Raw genomic sequence first — 17,983 nt, 5'->3', positions numbered from 1 at the left:
ACGAAGAGGGAGCTGCCGGCTGGACCTCCCAATGGTGAAATCCCATCAGTTCCCTCCACCTCCTTCAGCATGGCCATGATGAGGAGACTGGAAGCTATCGCTTCCATCTTCAACTAACCACAATCACTTGTTACTCCCAAACAAACTGTGGTTAGTCTTAACTGGCTTAGAAAATAACTCAACATTTTTAAATGACCCTGGGTTGTTTCATTATACCAGTTAAGACTAACACAGATTGCACATTTGGACAAAATGAGGAACTGCATTTAGTAAAAAATGAAAGTGAAAGCTTCTGGTCTCTTTGTGGCTCACTCAGGCTCATCCCTATAGCACTAAACCATGGTCTGATGTTAACATCCAATTGCCGCTTGCTGTAAACCACTGGAGGGCTGTTGTGCTCAGTTCCTGCTTGAGGGTTTTCTGCAGGCATCTGGGTGGCCACCATGAGAACAGGATGCTGACCAGGAAGTGACCTCTCCAGACAGCAGAACAACTCTTCTTTTCTTATCTCTGTGGCTGCAATCTCCTGGGTGACACAGACACTGTTAGGCAGTTGAATGCACATGCATATTCCATCCATTTTCCTCCCTCCCACCCACACTTTTCATGGCCCTGGGCACTGGCAACCCATGCTACACCACTGCTTCCAACTCTACAATTCCATGAATCTATGAATCTCTGGCCTTAGAGGAGCAGTCAGATTTTTTAGTTTCCTCCCTTCCCCTTCGCCCCCATTCTCTCTCTCTCTCTCTCTCTCTCTCTCTCTCTCTCTCTCTCTCTCTCCAGCTGGTTCACTTTCATAAAGGTGTCCTCTGCATCAGGGTCCCTCGCTCAGGCATCTGGACATAAGAAAGAGAAACACAATTGAGAACATTATGTGTCCATATTCGAAAATTCTGTTGGTCTTGTTTAACAAGATGGTCTCATTAAGAAAATGCTGAACTTGTAACCGAATAAAGCTGCTAAATATTTCATTGCATACCAGACAGTAGTAACCGGAGACAGGAAATTATTATAAACTCTGCTGATTAAAAGAGGTAGATTTCTGTAAGCTTATCAGGAATAATTATGCTAATTCTGGGGTCTTAACTGAAGAGAACAGGCATCTATCTGCCTGTTCAGCACAGCTTCTTAGTGGAAATAATCATCCCAATTCACTATTACCTTTTGTTGAAGATACTTTAAGAAACATTGTTGTTGTTACTGTTGCTTAGTCGTGTCCGACTCTTCGTGACCCCATGGACCAGAGCACGCCAGGCACTCCTGTCTTGCACTGCGTTCCGCAGTTTGGTCAAACTCATGCTAGTAGCTTCAAGAACACTGTCCAACCATCTCGTCCTCTGTCGTCCCCTTCTCCTTGTGCCCTCAATCTTTCCCAACATCAGGGTCTTTTCCAGGGAGTCTTCTCTTCTCATGAGGTGGCCAAAGTATTGAAGCCTCAGCTTCAGGGTCTGTCCTTCCAGTGAGCACTCAGGATTTCCTTCAGAATGGATAGGTTTGATCTTCTTGCAGTCCATGGGACTCTCAAGAGTCTCCTCCAGCACCATAATTCAAAAGCATCAATTCTTCGGCGATCAGCCTTCTTTATGGTCCAGCTCTCACTTCCATACATCACTACTGGGAAAACCATAGCTTTAACTATACGGACCTTTGTCGGCAAGGTGATGTCTCTGCTTTTTAAGATGCTGTCTAGGTTTGTCATTGCTTTTCTCCCAAGAAGCAGGTGTCTTTTACTTTCGTGACTGCTGTCACCATCTGCAGTGATCATGGAACCCAAGAAAGTAAAATCTCTCACTGCCTCCCATTTCTTCTCTTTCTATTTGCCAGGAGGTGATGGAACCAGTGGCCATGATCTTAGTTTTTTTGATGTTGAGCTTCAGACGTATTTTGTGTTCTCCTCTTTCACCCTCAGTAAGAGGTACTTTAATTCCTCCTCACTTTCTGCCATCAAGAAACATAACACTGCTCAAATGATACAATATAAAAAATATAATCTAAAATATAATACGCTAAAATGATTGTTTACTAGATAAACATGTTCAACAACAGGTGTACTGTATTTGCTTGCACTGATGGCCAGAAAAACACGCAGCTTTTCTCATTAAAGTTAATTGGCAGGAGAGAAGCTTTCTTGGGGAGGCTCTATTAGCACGGATAAATAATTGCAGAAGAATAAAGGATGATGCAGCTATTGGGTTTCATTCTTTAAACAGTGTCAGGAGCTTAGCTAACAGGTTGGAGAGTGCATTTAGGCATGGATCCAAAAAGTCAAGATCTGGGTTAATTCAGTAATTGCTAGTTTAAGGAGCAAGCAATCATGAAGGTCAGTATTGCTAGACAGGAACACAACAGAAGATCAAACTGTGTGAAAGTAGGGGTGGAAAAACCTCTCCATTTCAATTATCTCAGTTCCTCAATATTTCAAACCTAAAATTCAGTTCTCCACATTTCAGCACAATTTTTGGGGTAGTTTTTTTAAAAAAAAAAACCATGAAAATTCTTCAGCATTTCAATATGAATATCTCCCGATAAAAACATTTTAGTTTGCAGATTTGCCTAATGTACGCACTTTTGCAAGCAATTTCTCCTAATATGAATTTTGCAAGTTATTTTCCTGAATATATTCATTTTTTATGCACACGTTTCTACCTAATTTAAGACATATATGTTTATTTTCTTAAGTCTGGTCTACAAGGTGCATCAGAATATGGCCTGGTCTACAGGTACAGTACTGTAATACAGAGCTGGTAGCATGGAGTGTACTATTTCAGGCTGCATGTGGTGGATTCCATTTTTGAATGTTCCCCCATGCAACAAACTGCCTGTTACAAGTTTTTTAAAAAAATAAATCAGCAAAACAGACAGAGGTTCAAGCCCAGCCTATTCACATCTCTGCTTGTTTTATAATTGCAGGGAGCTTTTTCCTGTAAGAGAGCATTCAGTAATGTGAGTACCTCTTCTTTGAAGTGACACATTTTACTGCCCCAGAATGCTACTACCCTGGTCGTTTTGATTTGCTCAGTGCAGACCAGTCCAGAATAACCTGTCAGGTAGCTGAGGCATATGTTTAGAAAATCTAGTGGGGCCCAGCAGTTTATGATTTTCTGCCCTCAACTCAGCCAGAAAAAAATGGTTCTTTCCGTTTTTACTAAGGTCAGATGCTTTCTGCTTTCCTTCTACAGACGGCATTAGAAGGCAGACATGTTCTTTCTTGTGGAACCTCAAGAGCCATTTATAAGTGGGTTTCGCTTGACACACATTTCATTCCCAAAAGGAAAGTTTGCTTTTTAAAAGAAAGGGGAAGGCAGACACAAAACGTTAAGCTCGTGATCAGCACAAACCTCAACGTCAATAAGCATTCTGATGGGGGGGGGGTAAAATACCTTAAAAGGGGGGCTGTTTCATGTCTTATTTTAAGTTATTGGTATCTGTAACCTTGGAGACCAAATTCTTCAAATTCACCCACCTTCGGGATAATTTTTGCCAGGGGTTTCGAAGGGATGCAACATGACTAGTGCAAAAATCGCTTGTGACCACAACTCTTTGTCTACATCCCCAGGAACCTCTGTGAGACTTGTCTCTGAATAAACGGGCATAGGATTGTGCAGTTTGTGGGGGAAACATCAGGAATTCACAAATGTTTAATTATTATGGGTTCAATACAGAACAGATTAGTAGCGCTTAGTTGCCTTTGAAATCAGTGAGGCTTGAAGTGTAATTAACTTACTTTACATCCAACCCAACATCTTTTTTTTTTTAAGGAAAACTTTTTAAAAAATCAATAAAGTAGATGTTAAAGTGGATAGTGTGTGAAAATGAAAGTTAATTCATCTGGTGTTATTTTTTTTAAGGAACAGGGTATGCAGTGGTCATAAAAAAAGTCAAAAGATGGACACTTTCAAAGAGTGGTCATGTCTTAGACACACACCTTTGCCGCAGTCACCTCCAATAAACAGGTTTGGTAGAATTTGTATTGCTTTGGAAGCATTTCAAATAGGAAGGAAGGAAAGAAGGCTCTATCACTCGCTTGTCACAGATAATGTGCTATGGACTGTGCTCTATATAGACGTACAGTGGTACCTCTACTTACGAATTTAATGCGTTCCGAATGCACATTTGTAAGTCGAAAAAAATTGTAAGTCGAATCCCATAGGAATGCATTGGGAGAAAAAATTCGTAAGTAGAAGCAACCCTATCTAAAAATTCATAAGTAGAAAAAATCCTATCTAAACCACATCCAAGATGGCGGATGGAGCTCCATTCGTAAGTAGAAACATTCATAAGTAGAGTTATTCGTAAGTAGAGGTACCACTGTAACATGATTATAATTCCAAAACTTTCTAGTTTGACTGAATTCTCCAAAGGTGAAGTAGTGAAGTAGTGATGTATTCCTTTGGTTCATGTCCTTAATTATATAAGAAAATAAAGTGAACTATAACATGCATGATCTTTTATTTGCAGCTATTGCTTTGCCCACCTACATGAACATGTGATTGCATTTTTTATGCTGTACTTTCAAAAGTACTCAAAGGATGTTTGTTCGCATCTCCTCTGCCCATCTCTGGGCTACTTGGAAATATTTGGGTTGCAGTGCCCCTTGTAAGACCATTGCTGGTGATAGTTTAAAGCAGTGGTTTTTTCCTTTAAAAATGTTTAGGGGTACTCTCATTTTCCTACTCATATTGAAATGCTGCCCCTCAATGAGGCCAAACTTAGATTCACAAAATGTTTAGGGGTATGCGTGCCCCTGCGTCCCCCCAGAAAAAAGCACTGGTTTAAAGTCATCTCATCTCATTTCAATTGGCTTAAGGCAACAGTTTTAAGAGCAGCAGCTTCAAATACTTATAGGAGAAACCAAGCCAGCCAATTGGCAGAATTTAGAACATAAAACTGAAACAGATGTTGCTGCCAAGGTTCTTGATCTAAATTGGAATGAAGATCGCCATCAGAAGACATTGTGAGACAGGTTAATCAACAAAGTATGACTGAGGACTTGCTTGTCTGCTGCCTGTTTTATATGTCAGTGACAGATGTTGCATCTAGTAGTTCATTAGGTATCTCAGCCCAGGACGAAGGGGCCACTTTCCCATGATTTCCCTGTTAGCTCCATTTACTCCATCTTGACTGTCAAATATGTCTTGGCCTACCAGTAATTGCTGCTTTTGAATGATCTATGGCTTCCTGCATCTCACAAACCTGGCGCTTGTTAAAGCTGTTAAGCAGGGAATCATAGGGTTGCAACGTACAGGAAAGGTGATCTAGTCCATGGTTAAGAACATCTACATGCTGCACGGGCACACCAATATCAATCAATCTATGCCAAGGCAAACAACAATGTACCACCAACAGACCACATTTGCAGTAGAAGACAGGGCCGTCTTAAGCATATCCAGCGCTGTGGTGCGAATATCCCTCCGGCACCCCCCCCCAATTCCCTGACCCAGAGTTGTTGACCTTTTTTAGGAAGGGGGAGTCCAGAGGGGAGCTTGCCCCACATTCCCTACAGGGGGCGGGCAGTCACGCGGGGCACACAGTTTGGCCCAAAGACCAGCGAACTTCCTGCTCCCGAGTCTTTAGAGCCCGGCAGCAAGCCAAGGTTGATGTCGAAGGGGGAGCCCCGTGCTCTGGAGGGCGAATGGCTCTCCTCCTCTTTGGCTCACCTGCCGGGTGGGTGGGCTCTGGCCACGCTCTCCGCAGAGCCTTCATGGTCCAGGGCGCAGGCAGCACTGAACACGGCAGCCAGGAGCTCCATGCGAGGCGGCAAAAGCGACAGCTTTAGAGTTGCAGAACCAGCGAGACTCCTGCCTAGAGTGGCAGCAGGCGCATGGTGCCACTCTAGGCAGGAGTCTCGCTGATTCTGCAACTCACTGCTAGTGCCGTCGCTTTTGCCGCCTCGCATGGAGCTCCTGGGACACCAGCTGTTCGGCGCCCCTTCAGTGCCCCTGGTGGCCAGGTGCCCTGGCTCATTGCGCCACCCAGCCCAGGCCTAGAGACGGCCCTGGTAGAAGAACTGCTTATGAAGCACAAACATGTTCATGGGGTACACGCACTAAGTGTGCATGCTGGGGCAAGGAGAGCCATTAATTCTGTTAGGAAGCTGTCTTATACTGAGTCATAGAATCGTAGAATCGTAGAGTTGGAAGGGACTATGGGGGATCAGTCTAATCCCCTGCAATGCAGAATTATGGGTCTTCCTAGCTCAGTGGAAGCAGCTTTCCAGGGCTTCAGACAAGGAATCTTTTTTCCTGGAGATGCTGCAGTGGATCTGGCACCTTCTGCATGCAAAGCCCTACCACCAAGATGAGGGCCTTCTGGCTGTTGGGGAGGGAGAGGACAGAATTACTTCCGCTGGCACAAATATACCTTTACAGGCGTTGTGAATAAGAAGTACTGTGCTAATTTCCATGATGGATTTATAATTTATATGGAAGCCTGTGAGAAACAACAGCTGCACCCACATTGCCATTAGCCTTCTGGGTTTCATTAAATATTTTTGAAATGTTTACCAAAATTTAAAATGGGGGGGAAAATGAGGAGCAGGTCTCTGTTTAAGGGGAATTTCTGTCTTCCACATTCTCTGTGGCTCTGATGGAACATTTTGTGTTCAATACTCCATTGAGCAAACTGTGCAACAAATAGCTTTATTGGAGGTGGGAAGTGGTGGGTTGTATTTCAAATTAAACTAAGAAGAAATCTGCCGTGCTATTGTTTCCTCCTCTTGTTTACAATCGCAGAATGAAGAAGGCCTCCCGCAGGAAGGAATGATGGATAACACAGACATGCCAGCGGACCCAGAAAACGAGGCCTACGAAATGCCTCCTGAGGTAAAATCTTTCTTTGATGGGTTCTCACAGAGTATACTATTAATGGGCACCTCGTGATAGACGTCCTGGTAATTTATGCTTGAAGTGTTGGGAGAAATTTAAAAGCCAGTTTGTCAATAAACATGTACTGCACTCACGGAAGAAACCTGTGGGCACCCCACACACTGCCACCCATGGAAAAGTGGTGCCGGCAGTGGCACCAGTTTCTGGCAACATCTTGGCAGATCTCACTGAAATCTCACACATTCTCGTGAATTTTTGTGTGAGATCTCGCCAGAAACCAGTGCTGCGTCTCCATAGGATGCTGTCAGCAGCTCCCATCTGGTTGCCCAGGAAAGTATAAAGACAAGGAAAAGTTTATTACAGTCCTTTTTTATTTCAGTCTTTACAGAGAGAGGCTATAGAACCCCGTCTCTTGGATAATGGCATTGTCCCAAGTGAATCTCCACACACTCCGTCTCTCCCACTTCCTCATTCGTCATTCTCATCACCTCCTCCACGGGTGCTGCTATATGCCCTCTGTCTTTGAGCTCTTTGCTCTCCTACTTTTAAAGCTCGCCGGGTTCTGGGAGATGGAGGGTCTAGAATGCTTTCTAATGACAACGTGTCGGCTGGGTGTTGCTCTGGCTCTCCCATGATTTCCCGACTTTCTCCCTCATCTGCCTCTGAGCTGTGACCTCCCTCAGACCCCTGTTGTAAATCTATACTGTCTCTCTTCCTCCTCCCTGGAAGGGCCAGGATGGGGAGGCGGTCTACACCTACTCTGCCCAGTCCCTGACAGTGGGGTGACCACAGGCATGCTCCTTCTTCAGTTTCCACCACCTGAGGCAGTGGATTCATCACACCTCATGGGTGGGCAGGCCCTGCCCCCACTGCCCTGCACCTTTCCACAAGACCACACTACTTACTGCTCCAGCATGGAATAAAAGCAAACATGCACACATACATACATAATCCCATGCACATTTATCTAGGTGGAAACCACACTGAACAAAGAGATACTTAGTTCAAAGTAAATGCACCTAAGGTTATGCTGTCAAACTGCAAACCCCCACGATAGAAGGAAAATAACATGCATTAATGATTAAAACTTTTTTTAAAACAAACAAACAAACAATGCCCCCTCATTACTCCTGGGTGGTATGAAAACACTTACTGAGGATGAAAACCATTTTTATGACCCTCATGCCGACAGAGCCCAAAAGCAATACCAGAACAATAATGGAAAGAGGGGGGGGGGAAGCCTGCCAAAGATAAATTCTTCACTCAAAAGCATGTGTTTTTTTTAAAATTTGCATTCATATTTAAACAAGGGGGTGAGCCACCTTCTTTGTGATTTATCTTATAATACCGGTAAATTCAGTGTAAGGGACTTTAATTTCAGATCCTAAACCAGTACCAAAGAAAACACAAACATGATTCATATTATTATTCAGTGTGAAAAGACATGCACAGGCTGCTTCCTTGGCCACGCCATTTCTCAAAAGCTGTTTTAGAATTGTAGGTTTTTGTTCTCCCTGCAAGACACTTCCCCCTCTAATAGCTTGCGTTCTTCAGTCAAGTTCCTACGAATGTATACCTACTTAAATTTAAATACAAAATTCTAGCCTTTAATGGACTGTGAATGTCACTGCATTACAGAATTTTCTGAAGAACTGTCTCCATTAAGATGGTGTATTTGCCATCGTGCAAAGTAGTTCCCATAAGATTTTCCCACTTTGTGCATTAAAGCGATGCAGAAGAATGTGACATGATGCTTCTCCTACATCCCTAGTGAGCAACCACCTGAAACTAAGTACCACTTTAGTGTGAACTAGCACATTATATATTGAGATGTTTTCTCTCTTCTTCTTCTTCTTCTTCTTCTTCTTCTTCTTCTTCTTCTTCTTCTTCTTCTTCTTCTTCTTCTTCTTCTTCTTCTTCTTCTTCTTCTTCTCCTCCTCCTCCTCCTCCTCCTCCTCCTCCTCCTCTTCTTCTTCTTCTTCTTCTTCTTCTTCTTCTTCTTCTTCTTCTTCTTCTTCTTCTTCTCCTCCTCCTCCTCCTCCTCCTCCTCCTCCTCCTCCTCCTCCTCCTCCTCCTCTTCCTTCTTCAATGCTGATGTTGCTGTTCCCAACAGGAAGAATACCAGGATTATGAACCCGAGGCTTGAATTCAACTCTCTTCCTTCTGTTAGCTTCTGGCAAAGACATCCTGTCCTGTACAAGTGCTGAGTTCCAATGTGCCCAGTCGTGAACTACTTTTTATAGTTTGTACAGTGTCTTTTGAAGTCTTCCATCAGCAATGATCGGAGCATCTGTAACTGCGTCCAGTTTTCGTTTCAGCGTCCGACCTCCCTCTGAAACGAAGGTCTGGGTCTCAGAGCCATTGTTGTTGTCTGGATATTGTGGCTTCAAGTTCTAAAAAGTCCGAAAGCAGTTTTTTTAAAAAAATAAAATAAAAAACACCTAAGTGTCTACTCCTTCTTTCTAATGCTGTACATGTTTTGTTGAGAGATTGTCGGTAATTTGGTATTGTTAAACACAAGGTTTTTTTAAACTGTTACCTATGATCTTTCTTTTTCTGTCAAAGGATAACATTATTGTGAAAGTTGTTAATATATTTCTATACATATATACATATATATAAAGTAATTGAGCATGAACTATGCACCTATAAATATTTACTGTGGGATCTTACTTGTTTTGTGAAACGTTTTACTAATTTGCAATTGTAAATAACAGTGTCCAACTGGAATAAATAAAATGTTATCTGTTCAAAATCGGTGTTAAATAATTAGCTCCCCTTTTTCACAATAAATTCTCACGTTGGGGTTGTGTCACATACTAAATGACAGCAAATACAGTACATGCTTTCAGCTCCCTGAAAAGAACCAGCGATGGACACTGTCCCCTGTCTTGCCTTGCGGGGGGGGGGGAATCAAAACTCAGGGAGATTGCTGGAATCCCTATCAGTCCCTCTTCTTCCAAGCAAACTGATCGTTGTGACAAAGCTGGGTGTAGGAAATTAATCCTGAGGCTATGCAAAAGCTAGGGTTGCCAGTGTGGGCGGCCCCTGTGCAATTGGGCCCTTAAGGATTTACCTTGACATCAGGAAAGCCTCTGAGCCCCCCTTGCCTCTTCCCCTCTCCCGCTCAGTAAACAGCGACTCAAATTTCGGGAGGTCAAGGGAGTGCCACTGCCCAACAGGGAAACTTCCTCTCATTTCACTGCCTGCAAAAGGGCAGAAAAACAGGGGCCATTTCAGGTGTCTAGAGTATTGTTGGCATCTGTCTGTCGCAAAAGCAATGAAGTGCACCTCCAGGGGTGAATTCAAACTGTTGCATCAATGGCACCAAACTTACCTCCCTGGGGCACAAGCCTGTATGGAGATCCTGGGCTGCCCAGATGACAGGATGATGTGGTCCAAAGGAAATCAGAGCAATGTGTTTGGCACCAGCTTGGTTACAGGAAGGAGGCGTCGAAGGTGCCGTCCAACCATCTTAGGGACTCCATTCTGGATTTGTGTAAGGTTTACTCCTTAGCCTTTTCATCTCCCAAAGATATCCCGCAAGGCAGCAGAGGTTTAGGATCAGTTTTCCTCTTCCTCCATGGTCTACCTTCCCAGTTGATGCCCCTCACTGCCCTCTACAGCATGTGCAACAGCCACCTTCCATGACCAGGTGACTTGTGTGCATGCCTTGTCTGCTGTCCAGCTGTTCAATGTGGATGAACCATTTTCAGGCACCTCCTGCTTTCTCTTCTTAGTTTTGTTCAGCTTTAAACTGGACTTGGACTTCAACTACAAGAGGGTGCCTTCAAAACAGAGGACTTTATAAAGTAGGATCTTGGTTTCCACGCTTGGTAACAGGAGACCTCTCCTTAGGCATGCACCACACACACACAATTAATGTATTTTTCATAGATGTGCATGAAGATGTCTTAATTATTTATCGCATTGTGTCAAGTTGCCATCATATTGTGCTTCTGAACCACTGTCCTTATATTAAGCGCATAAATTCACCTGAGAAAGGTGAGTCAGTTGCGTTGGTCTCTTCCAGTTATATTTTCCTCCTCATCTAGGTTCACAGGAGCCAAACCACTCACAGTTCAAGGCCAGCTGCAATAACACTGTGGGAGTAGCCTCCAGTTCACACGCCTGCCGAAAAACCTACCCTCAGATGGCCGGAAAGGCAGCTGCCCATAGGCTGCCATGGTTTCCATGGCAACCATGCGAGAAAGAGAGAGATGCTGTGAACGAGTAATATGCTGCATTTCAATGAAATTCCTCTAGATCCTGCACAGCCCCCCCCCACACACACAAGTAGACAAAACACTTGGGGAAAGGGGGACTTTATTGCTTGTGGAACTACAGAAGACTTCAGGTATCGGAGCTGAAGCTGACCCTGGCCAAACTGAATCCTCCAATCGAATGAACAAGAGTCAAAGGGCCGACCAGAGTGTCTGCATTTTTGTTTTGAAAGCAACCAGAAGCTCTGTGCAATAAGCAAAGCTGGTTGGAGAAGAATAACTGAGCTTAAGTAAGGAAGCAAGAAGCAGAAATGCTCGTTCCCAGTCTCTCTCTCTCTCTCTCTCTCTCTCTCTCTCTCTCTCTCTCTCTCTCTCTCTCTCTGCTTGGACATGAACAACCACTTACCAACCAGTAATTTTTTTCCAAAATTTGCATTCAACCGCTTGGAAATCTAGTGGGACAAAAAGCCTCCTTTTAACCACATGTCTGCAGCCAACACCTAGTGAAATTCTCCTAATCATTTGGCAGACAATATAGTTGGCCCAGTACCTTGTATGTCCAGAGCTATTAGAGCTGGAACCTGTAATGTTCAGTCCTGCCTTGTGCTACCCCATTTTTGTTGGGGGCGGGCAGGATCTGAGTCCTGTGGCCTGAATGTGGTGGCCCTCCGTGGCTCTCTCTAGCCCTCAGGACATACCCTCCCCAGCCACACCCTCTCTTCTCAGCCTTCATTGACCCTGCATCACACCCTCCTTCTGTGCTTTTGCCTGCCTGGACTGTGTCCTTGAACCCACATAATGCCTTTTGCTCCGGTCACCCACCTCAGGGTCCCCATTGCAGACTGAAAAGATCTCCTGGCAAGGATGTCCCCCTCCCCCAGGCTAGAGAGTGACTTCTGGCTTTTCCCTCATGTGTTTGGGCTAAAAGCTTCCTTGACTATGCCTGCCTGCCTGCCTGCCCTCGCTTGCTCTGTTGCCTATCTACCTGCTGATTACCCTCACACCTTTCTGATTCCACTTACAGATCAGCCTTACAACACTGGTGACTGGAATCATTGATCAGAGAATATGTGCTCCGTCAACTGGTTTATGAAATGGTTGCATGCACACAGTGATTATTTACCAATTGCCAGGTGCCCGTCTGTATCTGCCTGCTATTATCGTACCAAGTGGTAATGGGAATTTTATCGCACCACGAGTGCAGACAAATGGGGGTTAAATGGTTGGCTGCACCTCCCTCTCCCCCCTTTTCTTCCACCCCCCACCCCCCAGCCCTCTCCCGAATGATGTGAAATATTTCAATGGAATGGGAGTGGGATTCATCCAAAGTTATAAACAGCTCCTACAGAACTGAAAGCCAGCAAACTTTCCTCAAATCAGCAAGAACTAATAATAAATTATCCCACTATTCTTCCTACATGTTGCACCCCCCCCCCCACTTTTTCAACAGCTTTAATTGGTGTTCTAGTGACTCCTAATTACATGTGTTGAAATCAGGCTTTTCTTCTCATAGACTGGGATGTCATTTAATATTCACAGCTGAAGGGTTTCGATGTGGTACACCATCATGAGATTTAAGTGCTTTGCAGAGAGGAAACACAGGCATTTCCCTGAGGTAAGATTTCTGTACCATAACTTTCCCTCTAGATCTGGGGTTCCAAAACTGGTGGCCCTTGGCACATCCATGAAGAATGAGGGGAACAGCAGCTGCTCCATTGTCTTAAGATTGCATTGCAAGTTGTTGTGTTTGGAGCTCATTTCCAGCTTCTACTCAACCCCCCCCCCCCATAACAAGAGAAGCCATCCACATTCCCCTTGTCTCACTTTGCCTCTTCTTTCTAAAGGCCCCTTCATACCTCAACTTAATGTGGATTATGGCCCATGTGACGTTTTTCCTCCAGCTACTGCTGCCTCACACTTTCTCCTGCCTAAATCCAGAGATTCCCTATGTTATGTATTCAGGAGTCTGTGTTTGCCTGAGCTTGAGGCTGGACTAAGGATTCTGAGCTCCTGTGTTCTGATTCACTACATGATATCCAATCACAGGACATTTCAGGATTTGGGTCTCGGCCATTGGCCCTCAAACTCTTGAGTTATGATTCGCAGCTTGGAACTTTGGACGGCCAATCATGTTGGGAGTGGGAGTGGCCCAGGCTTTTAGAAATGTACATAAGCAGTTGCTTTCCCCCTGTTGTCTAGTTCTGTTACTTCAATAAAGGCTCTTGCTATTATCACTGTGTCTTGCCTTGTGGGAACCCACCTATACTTTACCCTATGCTTTGAGAATCCAAGCAGGAGAGCTAGATCGACTGCACAGGAAATCTTCAGGTTTAGGGAGCAGAAAGTGTGGGACAGCAGGAACTGAAGGAGAATGCCACGTGGACAAAGGAGAGTTAAAGAAGGCACAAGGGGTTCACAATCCTGCTTGCTGTGCTTGAATCTGACTTACTGGTTTCCCACAGGCATCTGGCTGGCCACTTCGAGAACTGGATGTTGTACTTGATGGGCCATTGGCATAATCCAGCAGCCTCTTCTTATGTTCTTACAAGAGGTTCACAATCCACATTAAATTGAAGTGTAGTCCCTAAATCTACTTCAGTTTGGAGGTGTGGATTACTGGATGTGAAGAGGCTGTGAGAGTGGTAAACTATGTCTTTTTTCCAGTCCTCCTGCTACAGTAGGCCTCTCACAATTGATGTCCATTCTGGCATCCCTTTCCCACCCTTTCTGTCTTCCAGTGATCTATGCATGGAAGAACAAGATCTCGGCAAACTGTGCTCTTCTTTTACTATCACAATTGCTGTTCTTCCCTGCTCTTACAGTAGCACCCATCCAGCGCCGTCTTAAGCGCCCCTGTCGCCATGGTGCGCCGGATCTCTCCGGCGCCCTTCCGCCCCGTTTCCCAGCGCGGTGGGCGGGTGGGCGCGGCGCTGCTGCGCGGCGGGCAGGCGGGCAGACACAGCGCGATCTCTCCGGCGCCCTCCCGCCCCGTTTCCCAGTGCGGTGGGCAGGTGAGCGCCGCGCGCAGCTGCGCAGCAGACCGGCGGACCGGCCGGCCAGCGGGCAGGCGCAGCTCGCGGCGCCCTCCTGGCAGGCCGGCGCCATGGTGCCCTGCGCCACCGGGGGTCTATGATGAGCCGGCCCTGCACCCATCTCCAGCCAAATGTACTGAAATCAACTCAGGCTCCCCTAGGTCCCAGCTTCCTCATTCTCAGAGTTCCCCTGGGGTTGACTTTCACACCTAGCCATTAAACCAGTTGCCGACCACCCCACAACCATCGGTGACAATCTGCGCAGCTTGAGAGCCACCTGAAGAAGTAGACGCTGCATTAGCGGTACTCTGTACTTTGTGAATTTTCTTGGAATACACCCACTACTACCTCACCAAATGATTTTAATCAGTACCATACAGCAGTGATGAGCAATCTGTACCCTTAGGGTCGCACGCAGGGTGCGGCCTAATTTCGTACTGGTGACAAGGAAGGGGCAAAGGGAGTGGAAAATAGAGAGAGGAGGTGTGCTAGTGAGAGGGAGGGAGAGGGGGAATCACAGAAAGAGATAGAAAGGCTGTTCTGGCCACTTTTGGCTCTAGCCCTATCTATAGCTGGCATATGCCCCCTGACAGATTATACCTGAAGGAATGTGCCACTTGATGGAGTAAAGTCTGCCATTAACTCCCCAGCAGCCAAATGCTCATAATTCTTGTATGTCTTCCTGGATAACCTTAGTAACACAACCAAGGGATGTAGATTAATACCCTCTTTTACAATCAACTCATTAATTCCAGGCACGGAAAGTGTGATGGTATAATGATTTCTGTGGCAGGAGAGGCTCTTATCAGATTGAATTCAATCTAAGTCCTTTCTTAAATGGGGGAGGGAGGCCTGATTATTCAGCCCTGGAGTCAAACACAGAAGGAGACATGAAGCGCATTACAAAATGCTACCTGGCTCTGATACCGGGCCTGCCCTCCGCAGACAGACAATGCATGTGTACACATGTGCACACTCAGGGAATAACTAGAGTTGACAGTATTGTGTTAGATGGACTGTCAGTCTGACTCAATGTGAGTTAGCTCTTGTTTTCCACTTCCATCAGGACGTTTCTCCTGAAATAAGTATGTGACAGGAGCGAACCAGCTGTAAGTAAGTGGAGTTAGTTCTTTATTAGGAAAAAACAGGATCTGCACAGGAGTGTCGGGACTAATGAGCACATTAGCTCTTTACAGGTCTTGTCCCTATGAAGCAGTTGTGGCGACTGCCTCCCCACAGCTGCCTAAGTCCCCTCCTCTTCAGGGTTTCCCCCAAGCAATCTGAGACTGTGCCTGTGGGACACTAATTGCTCCTCCGCCCTCTTCATGCCTCTCCTGGTTCTGGGAGATCAGAGGGGAGGGGAGGAGAGCTTGTCACAGCAGGAGGGAGAGACACCCTGGCTTCTTCACCAGCCTGACTCCTCTTGGCCTCCTCCATCCCACTCTCCTGCTTTAGCTTCTGATTCTGGACTTCTCTCTGCCACTGACTCTCCCAGCTCACTAAGTCCTGTTACCTCTTCCCAATCTTCTCTCTCTCCTCCTTCTGACCACTCATTGTTATCCCACCACCAATCCCTGGGCTCTGAGACTTTTCCCCTTTAGGGTTCCCCAGCTGGTTCCTCCCACCATTCTGATGCATCCAACCAGTTCCCGTGACCATCCAACCTGAATATTTTATCTTGGTAATCATGCAGCAAGGGTGCATGTACTAGGGCCCTAATATTATTTGTAACCAGGGGTGGTGGCTGGTGCCCTTTATCGCCGGTGGAGCGGAAGCCAGGGAGCAGGTGGCACCAGAGCCAGGTGGAGCCAACTAATTCTTGTTTTGTATCCATCCTTCTCCTCCCTGCTGCTAAGTTCTGCAAGGGGCAACCCTGAGACTATGGAGGAGAAGGAAGTTCACAGCCAATGTCACCCCCTGGACTGGTTGTAAGTAGCCAAGTGGGCGTTGGCTGAGAATAGGCTGAGAGCTTGGCAAGGCAGTGCCCCACTTGTAATAATGATAATAATAATAATAATAATAATAATAATAATAATAATAATAATCCGCCTATTTGTCTTCTAATGGACCAGCCTCCATTGTTTGCAACAAGGGCTGAGATTCCCGATCTTCCATACAAGCTGCAAAGTTCCACGCTAGCTGCCACATTCCATAATCCATTGGCATGTCAAAGTCACGTGCACAATTTAAAGTGTCTAATCCAGAGCTTTGCGTTCGATCCCAGCATAAAGAACAGAATAGAGTCCTTATTCGAGCACGCCTTCCCTTTAAGAAATGAAAATAACATGAACTTAAAAGTGGGCATAGCCCCTTTGTGCGGCGCACTTGGCATTTAGCAGAATTCAAGGAAGCTCCTGTGATCTAAAAATGCCTAGCAGATGGGGAAGCGGTAGGTGGGATGAACAGATGAAATAGCCAAAAAGACAGGAAAGTAGGTCAGACGTGAGACCTATCATTCTGATAGAATTCCACAGGGGAAGGAGGAGGAGATACGGTGTTAGTTTGACACAAAAATAAATACCCACCTTCACCGAACATAAAAACTGTCACGTTTCTCTTTGCTTCTGTTCTCTGCTTAACAAGGGGCCTGCATGGTTCACTTAAGTTGGAGACAGATCCTGTTGGCTGCTGGGTTTTAACACAGGGGAAAGTGCAACCACTAGGGGTGTTTATTTGCCTCGGCAATCCTGAAACCTGCATAACACCTGCAATCCTAAACCCATTTAGCTGGAAGGAAGCCTCAGTGGGACATCTGAGCAGACATGTACAGGATTGTGCCGTAAGTCTGCAATTTATTGCTGCTCTCCGTCTTAAGACTGCAATTAAATTGTTATCCTAAGCCTTTTATCTAAGCACGCTGGAACAGGTAGGATTTATTCCCAAGTAAACCTGCTTAAGTTTTTAATATAAAAGATCAAGACATAGCCAAAAAGCTAAAATCTCAAGCCTAACTGCTCAGTGCAGACAGTACTCATTCTAGTATCTAGGAATGGGATAGAAAACAGGTAGGTAGTAATTGATGTTGGGACACTTCTGTTGGTATGGAAGTGTGTGTGAGATATACAAGAGGCAGGGGGACTTTTTCAGGCTAGCAGCCAGATTCCCTTCAGGAAAGCCATTCAGGGGCCACATGTAAAAAAGGTAGAAGCTCCCCCATCCAGGCAAGCCAGAGGCAATGTCAGGCTTCAAGGACACAGCCAGTGTGGCATATTGGTTAGAGTGTTGGACTAGGACCTGGCACTGGCGGAGGAATAGGAGTGCGGGGGGAGCGCACCATCCCCAGCCGTGCGATCCCGGTGGGGTGCCATCGCAGCTGCCCACCCGCCTGTGCTGGGTGCCATGCCCCCACAGGTGGCGCGCCCCGCCCCGCCTGCTCTCCGCCCCCCGGTGCCGGAGCATGAAGCTCCCCGCCCCGCCTGCTCTCCGCCCCCCAGTGCCGGAGCATGAAGCTCCACCGCTGGGACCTGGTAGACCAGGGTTCAAATCTCCACTTGGCCAGGGAACTCACTGGGTGAACTTGACCCAGTCGCTGCCTCTTAGCCTAGCCTATGTCACAGGGTTGTCGTGGGGATTAAATGAGGAGGGGGGAAACCATGTTGGCCACCTTGAGCTCCTTGGAGAAAAATGTTGGATATAAATGCAACATACATACATACATACATACATACATACATACATACATACATACAGTGGTACCTCGGTTTATGAACACAATTGGTTCCGGAAGTCTGTTCATAAACTGAAGCGTTCATAAACTGAAGCGAACTTTCCCATTGAAAGTAATGGAAAGTGGATTAATCCATTCCAGACGGGTCCGCAGAGTACTCAACCTGAAGTGTACGTAACCCGAAGCATGGGTGTAATTGGTTCCGAGAGTCTGTTCATAAACTGAAGCGTTCAT

At 45.8% G+C, this 17,983-nt stretch overlaps 1 protein-coding gene across 1 annotated transcript in view; it reads left to right on the top strand.

The window, feature by feature from the left end:
* Window positions 1–9,547, top strand: part of SNCA (synuclein alpha) — a 48,432-nt gene extending 38,885 nt beyond the window's left edge. Inside the window, exons 5-6 of the mRNA XM_035112606.2 lie at window positions 6,735–6,824; window positions 8,941–9,547. Coding sequence (XP_034968497.1) covers window positions 6,735–6,824; window positions 8,941–8,973 — 123 coding nt within the window. The 3' untranslated portion in view covers window positions 8,974–9,547. The remainder of the gene's footprint in view (window positions 1–6,734; window positions 6,825–8,940) is intronic.
* Window positions 9,548–17,983: the final 8,436 nt, after the last annotated feature.

The sequence above is a fragment of the Zootoca vivipara genome, chromosome 9 (genome assembly GCF_963506605.1).
Source record: "Zootoca vivipara chromosome 9, rZooViv1.1, whole genome shotgun sequence".
Lineage (NCBI taxonomy): Eukaryota > Metazoa > Chordata > Lepidosauria > Squamata > Lacertidae > Zootoca > Zootoca vivipara.
The sequence above is the reverse complement of the archived record's forward strand: the minus strand, read 5'-3'. Positions and strand labels throughout refer to the sequence as shown.